The 16,729-nt window shown below is 56.1% G+C and overlaps 1 protein-coding gene across 6 annotated transcripts in view; it reads left to right on the top strand.

The window, feature by feature from the left end:
• Positions 1–2,698: 2,698 nt before the first annotated feature.
• The window catches only part of DNM1 (dynamin 1), a 44,627-nt gene continuing 30,596 nt past the window's right edge, over positions 2,699–16,729 (top strand). For 4 of the 6 annotated variants that reach the window (XR_006386365.1, XM_044264793.1, XM_044264792.1 and 1 more), the window contains exon 1: positions 2,700–2,904. Coding sequence is in view for 4 of the 6 variants with exons in the window: in XM_044264793.1 (XP_044120728.1) it covers positions 2,744–2,904 (161 nt within the window). In the remaining 2 variants the exon portion in view is untranslated. Of the gene's footprint in view, positions 2,905–16,729 lie in introns of all 6 variants that reach the window. The other 2 variants (XM_044264791.1, XR_006386364.1) reach the window with 2 other exon arrangements.

The following is a 16,729-nucleotide window of genomic DNA, read 5'->3' as shown; positions in this document are numbered from 1 at the left end:
TGATGCTACTACATAGCGTGATTATTACAGTTGGGAAATATATTTTAATGCCTGATAGTACAAGCCCCCAACATTTTCATGCTTCCCCCCAAAAAAAAAATAATAATAATAAATAAATCTCTTGCCAATTCCCAATTATGTAAATAAAATTTTTCCAGCTAAATTGCAGAATGATTTTGTTAACCTCTTCCTCCCACCCCCCACTAAATCTCAAGCTGCATATAATGATATATATTGGAGCTTCTTTTGTTCTGATGCACATGGGAATCTCCTGGGGCTCTTGGTTCTTGTTAAATGCAGGTTGTGAGCCAGCAGGCCGTGAGCAGAGCCTGAGATTCTATATCTTGTTTTTAAAGATTTTATTTATTTATTTGACACAGAGAGAGCATAAGCACGGGGGTTGGGGAGAAGGCTCCCTACTGAGCAGAGAGCCTGAGGCGGGGCTCGATCCCAGGACCCTGGGACCATGACCTGAGCTGAAGACAGACACTTAACCTACTGAGCCACCCAGGTGCCCCGAGATACCATGTTTCTGACAAACATCTGACATTCAGATGATGTCCAAGCTGCTGGTCTGGTACCAGACCTATAGGATGATCCCATTTCTGTAAAAACAAAATGAAACAAAACGAATATATTATATAGAGGACCAACCAGAGAATAAACACCATAAAAGCTATAAATAGTGTTTATCTGTGGGTGGGAGGATGACCAGGAGCTTCAAATACTGGGTAAAGTCTGACTTTTACAGTAAGTTTCACTACTGTAATTAGGAAAAACAATCCAGCTGGATGGCGCCCCTCTGGGCAAACATCTGCAAACCGCACCCCTTCCTCAAATTAATGGCTCCACTCCAGGCTTCATCTCTGCCCTCTCTGGTTCTCAGAGCATAATAAAGGGGCCGGGTATAAGCAGCTGCTTAGGCAGTGTGCTGTAGGTAGCTGAGGCTCCAAGTGCCTGGAGGGCTCAATCAGTTGGTTTAATTAAATTCTCCTGAGCACCAAGCCAAGGCCAGGCCCCTGACAGGGATTCCAATCTCTCATCATCCCCATTACCCAGATTAGAAAACTGAGACTCAGAGACAGGAAGGGACATGGATCACCCAGCTTGACCAAAGCCCAGGGCCTGCTAATTTTCCTCTGCCTGCCTGGAAAATCCCCCGCCCCCAGATGTCCACGTGGGTAACTCCCCAACTTCCTTTAGGTCTCTGTTCACATTTTTACCAGAATCCTACTCTCACCGCGCTAAACAAAGAGCAACACTACCCCCGCCCCTAACCTTCCCCAGCTTTCTTGCTTTCCAAAGCATCCATCACCATCTGACAGAATCCTACTTATTGGCTCGTTGGTGCTTTGTTCCTCTTTTTCCACATATGGATATAAGCCACATATGGATAAGGACTTTGTCCATTTTTCTCACTGTTTTATCGCTGGGGTCTAGCATAGGGGCTGGCTCAGGTAATAGGCACTAAACTGGTGCGTGAATGGTGGTCTCTGATTCCCAGGGCACTGCTCTCCCAGCAGTGCTCCCCCACCCCCACATTCACATATAGAGGGACCCCCTGATGCCCAGCAGCACAGGGTAAGCTGGCCTCTCTTTTCTAGCCTCCTTGTGGGGAGTTCAAATTAGGTTCCTCAGAATCAGAGGTGGATGGCTAGGCCTGGGGCCCACGCTCTCTCCATGTGAACGGGATACATAGGGTAGGGCTATTGGAGTCCTGGATTCGAATTCCAGTTTTACCACCACCCTGACGGGTTGAGGCAAAGACTGACACTGTCTAGGACAAGAAGTCCCAACTCTCCCAAGAAGGCCTTCCACGGTCACGGCCCTGGCCCTTCCTGTTCATTCAGCCTGGCTTGCTTTCCTCCTTGATCTGCCTGTGACTGGCTCCTTCTCATCATCTAGGTCTCTTCTCAAATGTCACCTCCTTGGAGAACCACCCACCTCCTCCGAGGCTAAATGGACCTTTTGCACACACACAGGTACCTCTCTTCACACTCTGTTTACTTCTTCCATCACCGTTAGTGTAAACTGTTTTTGCTTTTACGATTTCATGTACCTGTTTCTTCATTCACTGTCTGTCTCCACCACCCCGATGCAAGATCTGAAGGTCATGTTCACTGCTGTATCTCCACTGCTTACAACAGGGGCTGGCTTATAGTAGCTGCTCAATAAATATTTCTTGAATTAATGTTCTGTTCTGTCTCCTTCTAGAAACAGGGAAACTGAGGCCCAAAGGCGGGAAGGGCATGCCACCATGAGTAAGTGGCAGAACCTAGAGCAGAAGGCAGCGAGGCTGAGGCCAACGGAACTCCAGGTCAGGAGACGTGACCTTGAAGAAGACCCATCTCTCTCCAAGCCTCAGTTTCCTCATCTGTAAGATGGAGACAGTCATAACCACAAGCTGAGAGGTCCAGTACTAGGGGTGAAACCTTGCCCATTTCCAGGAATGATAGCTGCAGTGCAGCATCAGAGCCCCCGCCAAATGCGGCCAAGCGCCCCGAAAGCCGCAGATGGAGAAAACTACAATCCCCATAGTGCCGCAGGGAGCACCTGCGCACGACGGCCAGTCCGCAGAGCCGGGGGCGCCCTCTGGCGGCATGCCGGCGCAGATCTCCGCTCAGCTCACGGAGGGGCGGGGGGTCCGCGGCGCAGACAGTCGGAGCGCGCGGCTGCAGCGGCGGAGCCGAAGCCGGGAGCGGGAGCGGCTGCCGGATCGCAGCCCGCGGGGCCCGCCGCAGCCATGGGCAACCGCGGCATGGAGGATCTCATCCCGCTGGTTAACCGGCTGCAGGACGCCTTCTCCGCTATCGGCCAGAACGCGGACCTCGACCTGCCGCAGATCGCCGTGGTGGGCGGCCAGAGCGCCGGCAAGAGCTCGGTGCTCGAGAATTTCGTAGGCAGGTAGGAGCGGCGCGCCCCGGAGCGCGCCCCCAGCCCGGGTCCCCGGGCCTCCGCCCCCGGCCAGGACGGCGCCGCGACCTCGCAGCCCTCGGCGCTGCTCCCGCGGGCGGCGCGCCCCCCGCCTGCAGCCAGACGGAGGGTGCCCCCCCAACCCCGAGACCCCCTCAGGGAAGGCAGCGCCCCCCGCTCTTCCTCAAACGTCGTCAAGCCACTGACCACGGTATCACGCCCCCCGCCTCCGCCACATCCCTTAGGGAAGACCGCGCTCTGCTAAGAGACCCTGGCGAAGGGTCCCCCCTCCCCCAGTATAGGCACCAGGGGGGGCCTGCATTACTCAGCGCCTCCCTTCGGCTCCCGCATCCCTCGGAGCCGGCAGCACCCCAAGGGCAGTGCTCCCCAGCCCTAGGCTCCACGGAGGACAGCTCCCTCCCCCATGAGGATCCCTGGGCCTTAGCTAGGGACACCCCCCCCACACACAAGCTGTGTCCCTGAGAGAGGACACAGCCCCCGGACATCGAGGACCAGGCACAGCCTCCCTCCTCACACACACACCTCTGCAGCTCCCGCCGCCATCCGTGCGCAGCGCGGCGGCGGAGGGGGGAGGATGGGGGGGGTGCTGCAGGACCAGGAGGGGGTTGGCGGCGAGACCGCTTCTGATCCTCTTGCGAGCCGCCGGCCCCTGGCTCGGCTGCCGCCCCTGGGTGGGGGGGGGGGGGGCGCCTGCCACCGTCGCTCTCCCCCCGGGCCTGGCAGAGGGATCGTAATGGAGGGAGAAGGCGGCGGAGGGCAGAGATGACTAAGACAGGGAAGCAGGATGGCGGGGAGGGGGGAGCCATTTGCACAACCTAATCCCCCTCCTGTCTCTGATCCCCCAGGGCGCTGGGAGGGCCAGGTGGCAGGGAGTGGGGGACAACCGCAAAGACAAAAGGTCCCCCGTTTAGGGGGGCAGGTGGGGTCGTGACCCCCCCCCCCAGGATCCCCAGGGAAAATGGAGGCAAGGATGGCTTTTTGGTGCTAAGAAGAGGATGGCGCCCTCCTGGGAGCGGGATGGGGGCTGAACACACAGGGAGAGGCAGTGACACTGGCCTCCCCACTCCCTCCCTCACCTTCTTCAAAAACCCTAGCTTTCTTCCAGTGACCTTTGCTGCTAAGGAAGTACTGGCATGTGAGAGAGGGAAGCAGAGGCCCCTCCTCCCTCTGAGAAACAGCAGTTCTGAGGGGACATCCTGGGTCCAAGCCAGGTTCTGCTGTGAAGCCTTAGGAGAGTCACTTGCCCTCTCTGAGCCTGTTTCCCCACCTCTATTGAGGACAGTTTCACTGGATGGTTGTTCCTACCCCTCAGATGACCTGGGAAACCTAGTGCCAACCCTGGGGCTGGAGGGAAGGATTCTGACTGGAGCAGTGTATCTGGGAGATGTTGGAAAACCACCGTGGGGGTGGCTGGGCCCATCTGGTCAGCAGCGGGGGAGGCCGTCTGTCTCTTGGGGATGGGCTCCCATAGAGCCCCCCTCCTGCTCACGTGACCTTCAGAGCTGCAGAGACAAACGGGCAAGAGATACACAGATGGGCCCCTTCCCTGTGGCCCAGCAGTCAGCGTGAGGGGGTGGCGGGGACTTTGGACACAGCAAAGCTCAGAGGACTTAGAGCTTTAAGAAACACCCACAGAAATGTGGCACTTTACAGTATACAAACCACATTCCTACCTTTCGTCTATAGAACATTCGCTGAAAGCCTGCTTATTCCCGAGCTGTGTGCTCTGGGCAGGAAGCATGGAGTGGGGGGAGGGGTGGGAAGGTGACCATATACCCCACCCGCACCCCTGCTGAGCCCTTCTCAGGTGCCCCCTACCGTTCTCCCCAGGATGGCGCACAGAAGCTTCATGAGGCAGGTACCATGATGCCCATCCTGGAGCTAAGGGAAGAGACCCCAAGGTTAGATGCCTTGCCCAAAGTCCCCCGGCCAGGAAGGACAGCATCTATTAGAGTCAGTCCAAAGCTCAGTTTCCTAATCTCAGTCTTGAGAGCCCCTGAGAGCCAGGCCCTGAACAGGGACATGCAGGTGCATGGGGCTCCATCTTCCCTATCTGTAGAATGGGACTACAGACCAGTGCTGCCCTACCTGCCTGACCAGGCAGTGCTGGGCTCCAGGGAGTTAAACATCCTTTTGTAAACACACGAGAGGCAGCTGTTGGTGATCAGTTAGGCTTGGGGACCCATGTGTGCCAGGGCCAACCCGGCCCCTGTCTTCCTGGAGATCACTGTGAAGCCAAGGCAGGTGCCAGCAAGTAGGCAACACAGCGGGCCAGCGCGGCCACTGCTGAATTGGCCCCTTGTTAGCTTGTTGAGTGGAGCAAGATGTGGACTGTACCCCCTGAGGCCCGGGTCCTCTCACGGCCCCAAGCACCCTGGGGCCCTCTAAGAGTGGCCCTCTGGGAGGATGTGCGGGGTGTCCAGGTGCGAGCCCAGGGCAGATGAGGGGGGGCTTGGCCTGAGGTGGGGGCACGGGTGGGAAAGCGTTATTTGATCCTCATAAAAGCCAGTGAGGAGGCCAGGGCTGGGGCACCTGGAGGGAGTTCAGTCGGGCCGCGAGCCAGCCCTACCTGCTCCCTCATGGGATCCTGACCTCTTCGTCTAGGCCTGGGTCCCCAGACCCGTGAGCATGGAAACAGCTGTTCTGTCTCCATCTCCTGGGGCTTCCCAGGAACCAACCCCCCAGGGAGAGGAAGTGGAAAAATACACCATAGGGAAAAGAGGCTGCCCCCCCCCGACCAGCCTGGGCTCCTGGGCACCCCTGGATGGCCCTGTGGTCTGCTCTGTGGCGGAAGTGGCACAGCAGCTGCCCGGGACCCTGCTAGGACTTGTCTGGATCGATGTTCCTTCTTCATTCCCCTTTAACAGAAGGGAAAACTGAGGCTAATTCATTTAATTATTCGGACATTCGTGGAGTGTCCACAGTGTCACAGCGCTGGAGAGTCTAGGTTAGAAAAGACAAAACCTTTGCATTCCACAGGGGCAAACTCTGAAATGGTAAACACAGGAGCCTGTATATGAAGAAGACAATGAGAGGATGGGGTCCGTCCTGTGGAAGGGAAAAAAGGAAGGTCAGCAATGGTTTCTAGGAAGGGGTAGCATCTGAGATGAGAAGCCGCGGGACTGAGATGCATTCTAGGTGGAGTGAACTGTTTGTGCAAAAGCCCTGGGGCAGTAACAAATTTGGCTTGTTCAAAGAACGGAAAGGAGCCCCTGTGGCTGGTGTTTGGTGTGCAAGGGCAACATGACGTCAGAGAGGTAGCCAGGGTTTGGATCTACAAGATCCTGAGGCTCTGATGAGTAGTTGCATTGATTTTCATTTCTGCCAGAAGCTTTTCAGGAGTGGAGCGCCTTGAGCGGATTCTCAGCAAGTGTGTAACTTGGGGAGGGGGCGGGGGACAGGTGAGGAGGCTGCTCCAGTGCGCAGGCGCTGAGGAGGGACGCGGGCCAGGGTTTTCACAGCAGGAGGAGGAGAACGGTGGGGTTCAGGGTACATTTTGGAGGAAAGTCCCACACGATGTGCGGTGGATGGGATGTGCCTGGTGAGAGGAAAGGGACTCGAGGATGACGTCAGTGTCTTTGATTCTGGGTAGGTGTTGGTGCCGTTACCGGAGGACAGCAGGAGCAGGTTTGGGGGGCGGGAGCAGGACCAGGAGCTTGATTTTGAGCATGTTGAGTCTGAAGTGTAAGGTGGGCAGTGTGGTGATGCAAGCCGGAAGCTCAGGGGAAGGCGGGCTAGAAGTGTAAATTTGGAACTCCCCCATCGTGGAGAGGTGGGATTTAAACCCATGGGAGTAGATGAGATCATCTCGGGGTGAGTGTAGACAGAGGAGTGTGTGCAGGGCCCCAGGATACACCAGCACATTGTGAGTAGATGCCTGCTACCCTAGGCCACCCTCCTTTGTCTGCCCCCGGCTCCGCCCACCCCTCCACCACACCTGTCTGGCACCAAGAGTGGGGTGCCCTGGGACAAGCTCTCAGGCTCTGCCCTCCCTCCCCCCACTCCCGTGCCCAGTAGGCTGACACATGGGTAATACCCACCCTCCCTGCCCTCTTGGCCCCTGGGGAGGCGAAGGCCGGTGAGAATGTGGCAGAGGGGCTGAGAGCTTGGGCTCCGGCATCCGACCTGGGTTCGTAGCTCAGCCCTGCCACTTCCAGGCTGAGTGACCTTGGGCATGTTTCTGAAACTCTGCTCAGCTCCTATTTCCTCATCTGTAAAATGGGGATAATAATAGAACCTCCCTTGTGGGGTTGTGCTGAGTGTTGAGATAATGCCCATGAAACGCTCGGGGAAGGCCTCGCAGAGGTGAGGTGCCAGGTCTGTTCCGCCTGGACACAGAGCAGGCTGGGCGGCAACTGGGGTGCAAGTGGTGGCAGGGGGCCTGGTGAGCGGGCCTCTGCCCGAAGCCCAAGAGGGGGCCTGAGAGGCAAGGTTTTGGGTTTCCCTAGTGACCTGCCTACCCTGCTCAGGCTCCCTGCCTCCTTGCCTCCTACCAATCTCCTTGTCCCTTCCTCCATGTTCTCATCCCAGCATGGTCTTGGTGCCAGTCTGTGGCCTCTGAGAGCCCCTCTCTTGGTCATCCCCAGGCCCTGCAGTGGGGGACAACCCACCCTTACTAAGCTCTCATCCTCTGAGTGCTTTGGGATACATCTGAGTGGTTCCAATTCCCAGATTTGGAGACTGAGGCCAAAGGGAATTAGGGGATAGCCTGAGACATCCTAGGTGGAAAATCACTGACTGTGGAGGGGGCAGAAGGGACTGACATTGGCTTGGCATTCGCAGCGTACCAGCCCCTGAGGATACAGCGATGAGCCAGGAGGACACATCCCTACTCTTAGGGGGCTCACAGCTGAGCAGGACAGAGAGACACTAAATCACACCAAGAGCCCTTTTGTTGTGTATTTGAAGCAGGGTATGGGGCGCCTTCTTTTGAAAAGAGGGGTGTCGTCGGCGGGGCCAGAGAAGGCCCCCCTGAGGAGGTGGCATTTGAGGCTGGACCTGAGCAAGAAGGGGACCCAGTCAGGCAAAGGAGTGAACAAGCCCCAGGTACAGGGTCCCATCTGAGCCAAGACCCAAGGAGGAAAGGAGCCCAGTGGGTTAGACAACCCAGGCAAAAGACAGTGGAACCGAGCGACGAGTGCAGGCCCCCGGGAGACCAGGAAGGTGACGAGGCACCCCAGCAGCCCCTCAGCGGCCACCCGCACCCAGAGAGCCGACTCCCTGCCAGGTAGCCACCCTGCTCCAGTTTCTGAGCGCTCAGAGCCGGCACCTGCCGCATGCCGAACACACCTCCACCACCAGACTCACGTGCTCAACCCAGGCCAGAGAACATCTTTTCCAAACCCCCGCCCCATCCAGGGGCCCCAAGGCGTCGGGAATGAAAGGTGACTCTGGCAGACAGCATCTGATCCAAGCTCCAATAGAATCGAGTTTCCCTGACCTTGGCTGGGGTTACAGGGTCAGAAACTCAGGGAAGGGCAGTGGAGGAGGGGGTGTGTGGGCAGAAATGGAGGCCCACGTGTCTGATGTCTAAATATTCTAGTTATAAATCAAGCTAAGGGATCGCTGAACACAATACATTCTGCTCTCCCGCCTTGGCAAAGCCACTTTCATAACAACCTGGCAGACTGGGTTTGAATTTAGAATTTCAGACTCAGAGTTCCGTGCTGGGGTATGGCGTTGTGGGGACGGGTGGCCCCTCTCCCCAGGCTGCCTCTGTCTCTTCTTACTCCAGCCTGCACCAGAAGGGGTGTCCTGGCCTCACATGCAGACACCCCGCCCTCACATCTGAGCTCCATCCACGGTGCCAGAAAGGACCCCCACCCCCACCCCCCACTTGGCAGGGCAGAAGTCTGGAGGAGGGCTCAAGACTGAGAGGGAATTCCAGAACACTCAAGTGTGGCCTAGGAAGGGCGCATAAGCTCCAGCTGGTCACGGACTCTTGGCACCTGGGGACCCCTTGCTCTAGAGATCCAAAGAGGGACCCCTAAAGTGTGGGGCAGGGGTTCTGATTCCCCATGTCCAAGGGCAGTGCTGATTATTATTTCCTTGGAACCAACAAACTGTTAGTTGGAGGGACAGACTCTCATCCCCCGTTTTCAGGTGTTGAGATGGCTCAGAGAGGGTAGGCACCTGTCCGAAGTCCCACAGCAACGGAATGGGTACCGGTGGTCCCCAGCCTCCGTGTCAGTTCCTCTTCACCCCCGCCCACGTGTACACATATGACACCCCTCAGCTTCTCCTCCGCACTCCCCGGTTGTCTCTCTGGACTCTGACCCCTCCCCGGCATGAATTCCAGCTAAGGACCAAGAGCCGTGCGGGGACGGCTGAAACCGTTGCAGGCACGAGGAAAAAGGACTCCTGGTCTTGGAAGGTGTCCAAGGCAGCTTCCTAAATGGCATCTGCCCACTGCCCTGGCCGAAGACTCTGGCACCAACCTCCCCTCCTAGGTTATCCTCCCCATGCGAGTCAGGCCCAGGCCCTGTGGATCCTGCCCTCCATCCGCCCTCCTCTCTGTTCCCCAGCTGCCCCCACCTTTGTCTTAGCTCCCAGGGCAGCCTTCGCCTCCCGTTGCTCCTGAGTTGGGCCCCTCAGTCCTGCCAGCCATAGCCAGCCCTACTTCCCTCTAGCCTCTCCCCGTGGGTCTGCCCTAGTATTTTGCAGTTCATGGAAAAAATGCCCCTCCCCACTCTCCTGGTATATGCTGTCCTCATCTTCACCATGCCCTCATCTCCCTCCTTCCCTGGCTCATCCTCCAAGTCTCACGTCAGCCAACACCTCCTCCAGGATGCCTTCCCTGATCACCCTTTCCCCCTATGACCGACCCCCAGCGTGTGGCGTAGGGCTCAGTTTTCTCCCAGGACAAGGGGCTGCAGAGGAAGAGAGAGGCCAAAGCCTTGGGCGGAGGGGTCCTGGCAGACAGCAGCTCCAATTATGGTTCTTTCTTTCTTTCTTTTTTTTTATTTTAAACCACAGTTACTTTTAGCATTTCACCTGTTTATTAGTGCCTCCCTTGCATCACTCCAGCTCAGAGGCATCTGGTCTGAGCCCAGGGAAATGAGGCCACCAGGCAGGATGCGGAGAAAAATCTCAGCGGGAGAATGCACGCTCCCCTCTGACCTGAGTCCCAAATCTGGAGGAACGCAATGCTCAGTAGCACACACAGGGCACCTAGGCACCGGCGGGCACCCTCCGTTGGAGCCTCCCACAGCCAGGATCTCAGGGCATCGCCTCAGCAGCCCTAGGAGGGAGCTGCTGGCTTGTGTCCCATTTCACTAGTGCGGAAACTGAGGTTCAGAGCGGGGAAATCATTCAATGGTGGAGCTGAGATTCTTTTGCCTCGAGCTATTGGTGGTAAGAACTGAACATGGGGTATAGCTCTGTGTCCAATGACTTGGAAGACACCCCTGATGAGCTGTTAGGCAAACAGAGCCGCTGCATGACTGTGAACTGGAGCCTTTTCTCTCTGCCTCTGCCTGCCACTCTGCCTGCTTGTGTTTTCTCTCTCTCTGACAAATAAATAATTTAAAAAAAGGAATTATTAAAAAAATAAAATCTTAAAAAAGAATGCAGATTTCTTAAGCAGCTTTATTGAGATATAATTTACATGCCATAAAATTCACCTGTTTTTGGTGCACAGCTCAATGATTTTTAGTGCATTCACAGAGTTGTGCAACCATCATCACAGTCTAATTTTAAAACCCTTCCAGCACCCCGAAAAGAAGCCTCGTGATGATGCGGATTTTCAAGCAGAGCCTCTGACCAGCAGTCCGCGAGCCCTCAGTGTTCGCCGTGATTATTATTGAAAATGATGTAATGTTTATAACGGTGGTCCCCAGGTGTTAGGATGATCATGGTTTTTTTTTATTTTTAAATGTTTTGTGTATTTTCCGAGTATGTTTTCAAAGGAGGAACATATGATTTTTACAAGCAGGAGGCAAAAGAGAAATCTATTTCCATCTTGAAAATAGAAAGTCATCAACACTTGCAAGGGAGGGGGGAAAGAAGGAAGGAAGGAGGGAAGGATAAGGAGGAAGGAAAGATCATCGCTTTTCTTTCGTAGGGAAAAGGGTTTGCTGAGGAGAAAGTGTGCGCTCAGTCCAGAGCCCTGGAGCTCTCCTACTCAGTCACCAACTTGCGCTATGACCTTGGGCAACACTTCCCTCCCTTTGCCTCAGTTTCCACACCAGTACAATGAGGGTAATGGTGAGAAAACTAGAGGAGCCTGTCTTCAATTTTTTTTTTAAGATTTTATTTATTTATTTGAGAGAGAGAGAGAGACTGTGTGAGCACAGAGAGAGAGGGAAGAGCTGAGCAGGGAGCCTGATGCAGGACTCGATCCCAGGACCCCGGGATCATGACCCAAGCCAAAGACAGACGCTTAACAGACTGAGCCACCCCGGCGCCCCAAGGAGCTCATCTTCAAATCATTCTCTTGGCCAGCAGGGCTGCCCCGAGTGTGCCAGCTACATGCCCTGCTCCATGCTGGGTACTGGGGCCACTGTAGTCAAGAGAACCAGCCCAGTCCCTGCTCTCAGGACATCAGAGCATCGGGGGAAGCCAGGCCAGGACTGCCTTGAAATATTCCAACCTCAGCTGGAAACACATGGGCTGTGTGGTGTGGGCATGCCTGGGGCCTCCTGGGGCAGCGGGAACAGAGAGGGACTTGTTGCCTGGAGGCCACCTCACCTCCTCCCCACTGTATTTCTTGGCCCACCCCCTCCTTTGCCTCCACCCCAGCCCTGTGCTTCAGAGGGCACCTCAGAGCCTGCCTGCCTCCCTTCCCTTTCGCTTTCAGGGGCAAGATTTGGCTGGAATTATCCTGGCGCACCCGCCCGCTCTTCCGGCTGGCCCCCAGGGGACCTCCCCCTTCCAACTCCCTCCCTGCTGCATCGTCTGGTAGGAGCCCAGCCTGTGTTCTCAGCTTTGCTCAGCAAGTTACATTCTTTATAATCGTAACAGCTACCACTTCTTCAGGCATCAAGATATGCGAGCCTTGCGGTAACCCATTTTACTGATGTGGAAACTGAGGCTCAGAGAGGTATGGCCACCTGTCCACAGCCACACAGCTCCTGAGTGGCATCTCTGACATTCAATGCCAGGCCTGTCTGATCTCAGAGCCCAGGAAACAGGAGACTTAGAAGGAAGGTGGCTGCTGGGTGTGAGCCAGACCGAGGGCTGCTCGCTGATGTTATTTGCGTTCAACAGGACCTGGGAAATAGGGTCCCTGAGCTCTGGCCCCAGATCTCAGGTCCTAGAGTAGAGTAGGGGAGGGTCACTCTGGGCCTTTGGTCCACTTTCTCCAGACCCCTCTGAGTAGGACAGTGTCAACTCAGACAGGGAGCATGTGGTCCTTGGAGGCCTCGGGAGATGTTTACTTCATCCTCCCTGTGCCTCAGGTTTGAAAGCTCCTCTGCAGATGGCAAGGCAAGGCCTCCTCGGGAAACCACCATCTGTCCAGAAGGAGTAGGGAGAGCTGGCAGGCCACCATGCACCCCTCCCACATGGCTCCCGGGGCTGGTGGGCCCAGCACCCTCTTCACGGTCCTCCCTCAGCCTAAGCAGGAGCTGGGTGGGAGGTGCGGGGCGGCACTGGCTGGGGGCCAGGCTGGGCTGAACCCCCACTTTAACGGAGCGCCGTGTGTCCAGGTGGAAGGCAGGAGCTGTGGAGGGGTTCAGCCATGCTCTGTCTCTTGAGCGTTGCCTGAGGACCTACCAAGGGCCAGGCCTGGGGTGAGCCTGGGAATCCAGCAGGGAGCAAGGATTCAGTCTGGACGTGTGAACCAGCCAGCGCTCTTTGCTGCCTGCCCAGGCGTGGGGCTGGGCCCCTCTCAGCCACCTCTTCCGCCACAGCTCCCTGCGCCTCTCTGGGCCTCTGTCCCCTCCTGTAGACAGTGATGGAAGAATGACATGGCCTCTGAAACTTTTCCTCGTGTGCGTCATTTGCACCTAACCTTTCATGGTCAGGATCTCGCGGTCCAGGTCAGTGCCTGGAGGAGACGGGCAGAGCGTTCTGTGGGATCTCACATCTCCTGCTGAAATTTGGGTACTCTCCTAGAGAGGGCGCTGAGAAGGGGTGGCACCCTGGGCAGCCCCCTGGGGGTACTGAGCGCCTACTAGGTACCAGGCCCAGGCTAAGCTCTTTGCATGAAAAGCTTCCACCGGCCTTTTGTAGCCCACATGTGGTCATGGCTGATGCCTGGTTTTTTTTTTTTTGGGTTTTTTTTTTAAGATTTTATTTATTTATTTGACAGACAGAGATCACAAGTAGGCAGAGGCAGGCGGAGAGAGAGGAGGAAGCAGGCTCCCTGCTGAGCAGAGAGCCTGATACGGGGCTTGATCCCAGGACCCTGGGATCATGACCTGAGCGGAAGCAGAGGCTTTAACCCACTGAGCCACTGAGGTGCCCCTGATGCCTGGTTTCTATGATGCTGGTTCGCCGCTGAAGGTTTGGGGCCCAGAGAGTGAAGCACCTTGGCCAGACTGCAGAATGGCTTTAAGGTGGGATTTGAACCCAGGGCCTGTGCCTGGCACTGGCTCCTAACCAAGGGAACATGAAAGTGACATGGGGGGGGATCGAATTTAAAAATCAGGTTCCCTCTCCCCCACCCCTGCCCCACTAGATCCTAACCCAGCATATCTGAGGAACATGCATTTTTTTTTAAAGATTTTATTTATTTATTTGACAGAGATCACGAGTAGGCACAGAGGCAGGCAGAGAGGGAGGGGGAAGCAGACTCCTCACCGAGCAGAGAGCCCAAGGCAGGGCTCGATCCCAGGACCCTGAGATCATGACCTGAGCTGAAGGCAGAGGCTTAACCCACTGAGCCACCCAGGTGCCCCGAGAAACATGCATTTTAATAAGCTGCTCCTGGGTCGCCTGGGTGGCTCAGTGGGTTAAGCTTCTGCCTTCGGCTCAGGTCATGATCCCAGGGCCCTGAGCTCGAGCCCTGCATCGGGCTCTCTGCAAAGCATCGAGCCTGCTTCCCTTCCTCTTTCTCTGTCTGCCTCTCTGCCTACTTGTGATCTCTGTCAAATAAATAAATAAAATCTTAAAAAAAAAAAAATAATAAGCTGCCCCTGCGGGCCTCATGAGGGCCTTGCTCTGAGAACCTGTGCCATGACAGAGATGGGACCTTTCCCCACCCAGGTACCCCCATCACCACCCTGGCCCTGGAGATCCTGGTCTGAGGAAGGGCTCTACTCCAACACATAGCCCTGCTCCTCTAATCTCTGCTTCCCATAAGCTGCTTGTCCTTTAAGTAGCCCTGGGGAACCAGTGACTTGGAGAAGCCTGGCCCAGACCCCTAACCACCCCTTCAGCTGGGCCCTAGGCTCCCTATACCCTCTATGCAGCATCTCATTGGCCTTCAACCTGCAGGTCTGCTGGGGCTGAGAGGGCCTCTCTGTGCAGGGAGGGAGTCTCTCAGGGAAGGTCCATGTCTCCGCATGGGGGGCTTTCTGTGGGGAGTCCCATCCTTCCCAGCCCCTCCTATAGTTTCCATGGCAACTGTTGTTGCCATGTATTGCTGGGTGAGGAGCTGGTTGGGGGAAAGGGTGGACCCCAGGCCCCCATGCCCACCCGAGCCTCTATGAGAACAGATGTCCTATCAACACAGCCCTGGGGGTTCCCAAATACTAGACAGTCACCCCCAGAGCAGTGAGTAAAAGATGGGAGGGTTAGAGACAGGAACTGCCTCACCACCATCCCCCCCACCCCCGCCCTGTTAATCCCCTCCTTCTCTGAGCTGCCTGGCCTATCTCCCTTGGAGCACGTGTCACACCGCATTGCATTATCTGTTTACTTGTCTGTCTCTACCTCTGCACTGCAAGCTCCTCCTCCGGGTAGGGAGCTGTCTGACTCATCACATCACATCCCTGAGGCCCAACACAGGGCCTGGCACAGAGCAGCTGCTTCCAAATCTGTCCGAGACAGAATGTAATTGAATTACATAAAAAGCCAATTCTGGCTTTTTGGGTTGAAGGAGGAGCAGAGTTCGACAGGAAACTTCCCAGTCTCTGGGGCCCCACAGGCCCTTGGGTTTGACCCGTGTCCATCTGGGTGACCTTGGACAAGTCACTTCACCTCTGAGCCCTGGTGGCTTCATCTGTAAAATGATCGTTTCCATATCAGGGCCCTGTTTTTTTTTTTTTAAAGATTTTATTTATTTATTTGACAGAGAGAGATCACAAGTAGGCAGAAAGGCAGGCAGAGAGATAGAGGAGGAAGCAGGCTCCCTGCTGAGCAGAGAGCCCGATGCGGGACTCGATCCCAGGACCCTGAGATCATGACCTGAGCCGAAGGCAGCGGCTTAACCCACTGAGCCACCCAGGCGCCCCTCAGGGCCCTGTTTTGAGGGCCAGGGGATTCAGTCAGCATTTATCAAGTGCCTCTTACATGCTAAGCCTTGGGCTAAACAGTACCATCCAGGGGTGAGCAGAAAGATGCTGGGCCTGCCCTTCCGAAGCTCCGTCTTGCAGAAATGAAAAGTGCTTGCCTAGCACCTGGAAATGATGAATAAAGGCAGGATTTGTCATCCTTCTCCTTCCCCATAGAAGTAGCTGACTCCTCCCTATTGGCCTCTCATCTCCCCAGAGGAGGGGCGGGGCAGGAAGAAGTCTCCCCAGGACCCAAGAGAAGGCCTTGAACCCAGGAGCTTGGGCCTGCTCTGTTGTACCTGGGACCCTCCTGGGGGGGGGATTGCGGGGGTGGGGGTGGTACAGGAAGCTGTGTGGTCCAGGTCAGGCTCTGGGCTGGGGGTGGGAGACCTGGGTTCTTCTCAGGCTCCGTCCAAGTCCTGAAGGAGCTTGAATATCTCTTCCCCTTCTTGGCCTCCATGTGCCTCTCCGTGAATGAGGTGGCCAGCTGGATCCCTCTGGTCCCTCAGGCTGTAGCCCGCTCCCCGATTTCCTGTGTCCTGGGGATCCCATGATTGCTGTTCTGACCGCCTTGTCCCTGAAGAGACCTCCGCCCTCAGACTCCCTCCGGCCTGGGTGGGGCTGTGGGTGGGGGTGGATAGGAGAAGTGCTGACAGGACAGCACCCACAGAGAATCAGCACCCACAAGGGCTAGCCAGAAGGACTTCTGAGGCTGACATCGGCACAAGCAGATAGTTGGGGTATAGACATCAGGTCTGGGCCAGTGACTCGGGGACCCGTCAGGTCCCGTCTTTCAGAGACTGGGTTTGCACGGGACTGAAGCACAGGGAGCTCTCCCAGCAAAGTCAAACAGATCTGCCTCCAGAGCCTGCTCTGCTGGATACCAGCGGTGCAGCCTGAACACCTCTGAACCTCAGTCTCCTCATCTGGAAAATGGGGATAATAACAGCACCTGTCTCACAAGGCTGTTGGGTGGAGTCCATGAGATATTGCCCACAAGGAGCCTGGTGTGCAATAGGCCCCTGAAGAAGCATGAATTCCCTTGCCTCCTCCTTCCCCCCATCCCCCCTCTTCCTCAGCCTCAGCCAGATGGGGCCCCCAGGGAAGGGGAAGTGAGATGCTGCCCTTCCCCCACAGCGGAAAGGAGAGGAGAAGGTGCAGCTCCATTTCCTTGAGACCCACTCTGTGGCCACTGGGCACTTGGGCACCCCACGACATAGTTGAATGGTGGTGACTGGGTTGGCAGAAGGACTTCTTGTTGGCCCAGAACCAACACAGAGCATACCCGAGAGAGATCTGAGGGTTATTGGTCTCCTGGCAGTTGATATGCATAAATTTGTGACCCAGGGTACTGGGTGGGGGGAATGTCCTTTCTACCTTTCTCGGATGCCATCTCCCCTCTGTGACCTGAAACCCCT

The sequence above is a fragment of the Neovison vison genome, chromosome 9, assembly GCF_020171115.1.
Source record: "Neovison vison isolate M4711 chromosome 9, ASM_NN_V1, whole genome shotgun sequence".
In the NCBI taxonomy this organism is placed as follows: Eukaryota; Metazoa; Chordata; class Mammalia; order Carnivora; family Mustelidae; genus Neogale; species Neogale vison.
This window is presented reverse-complemented; position numbering and strand designations above follow the sequence as displayed.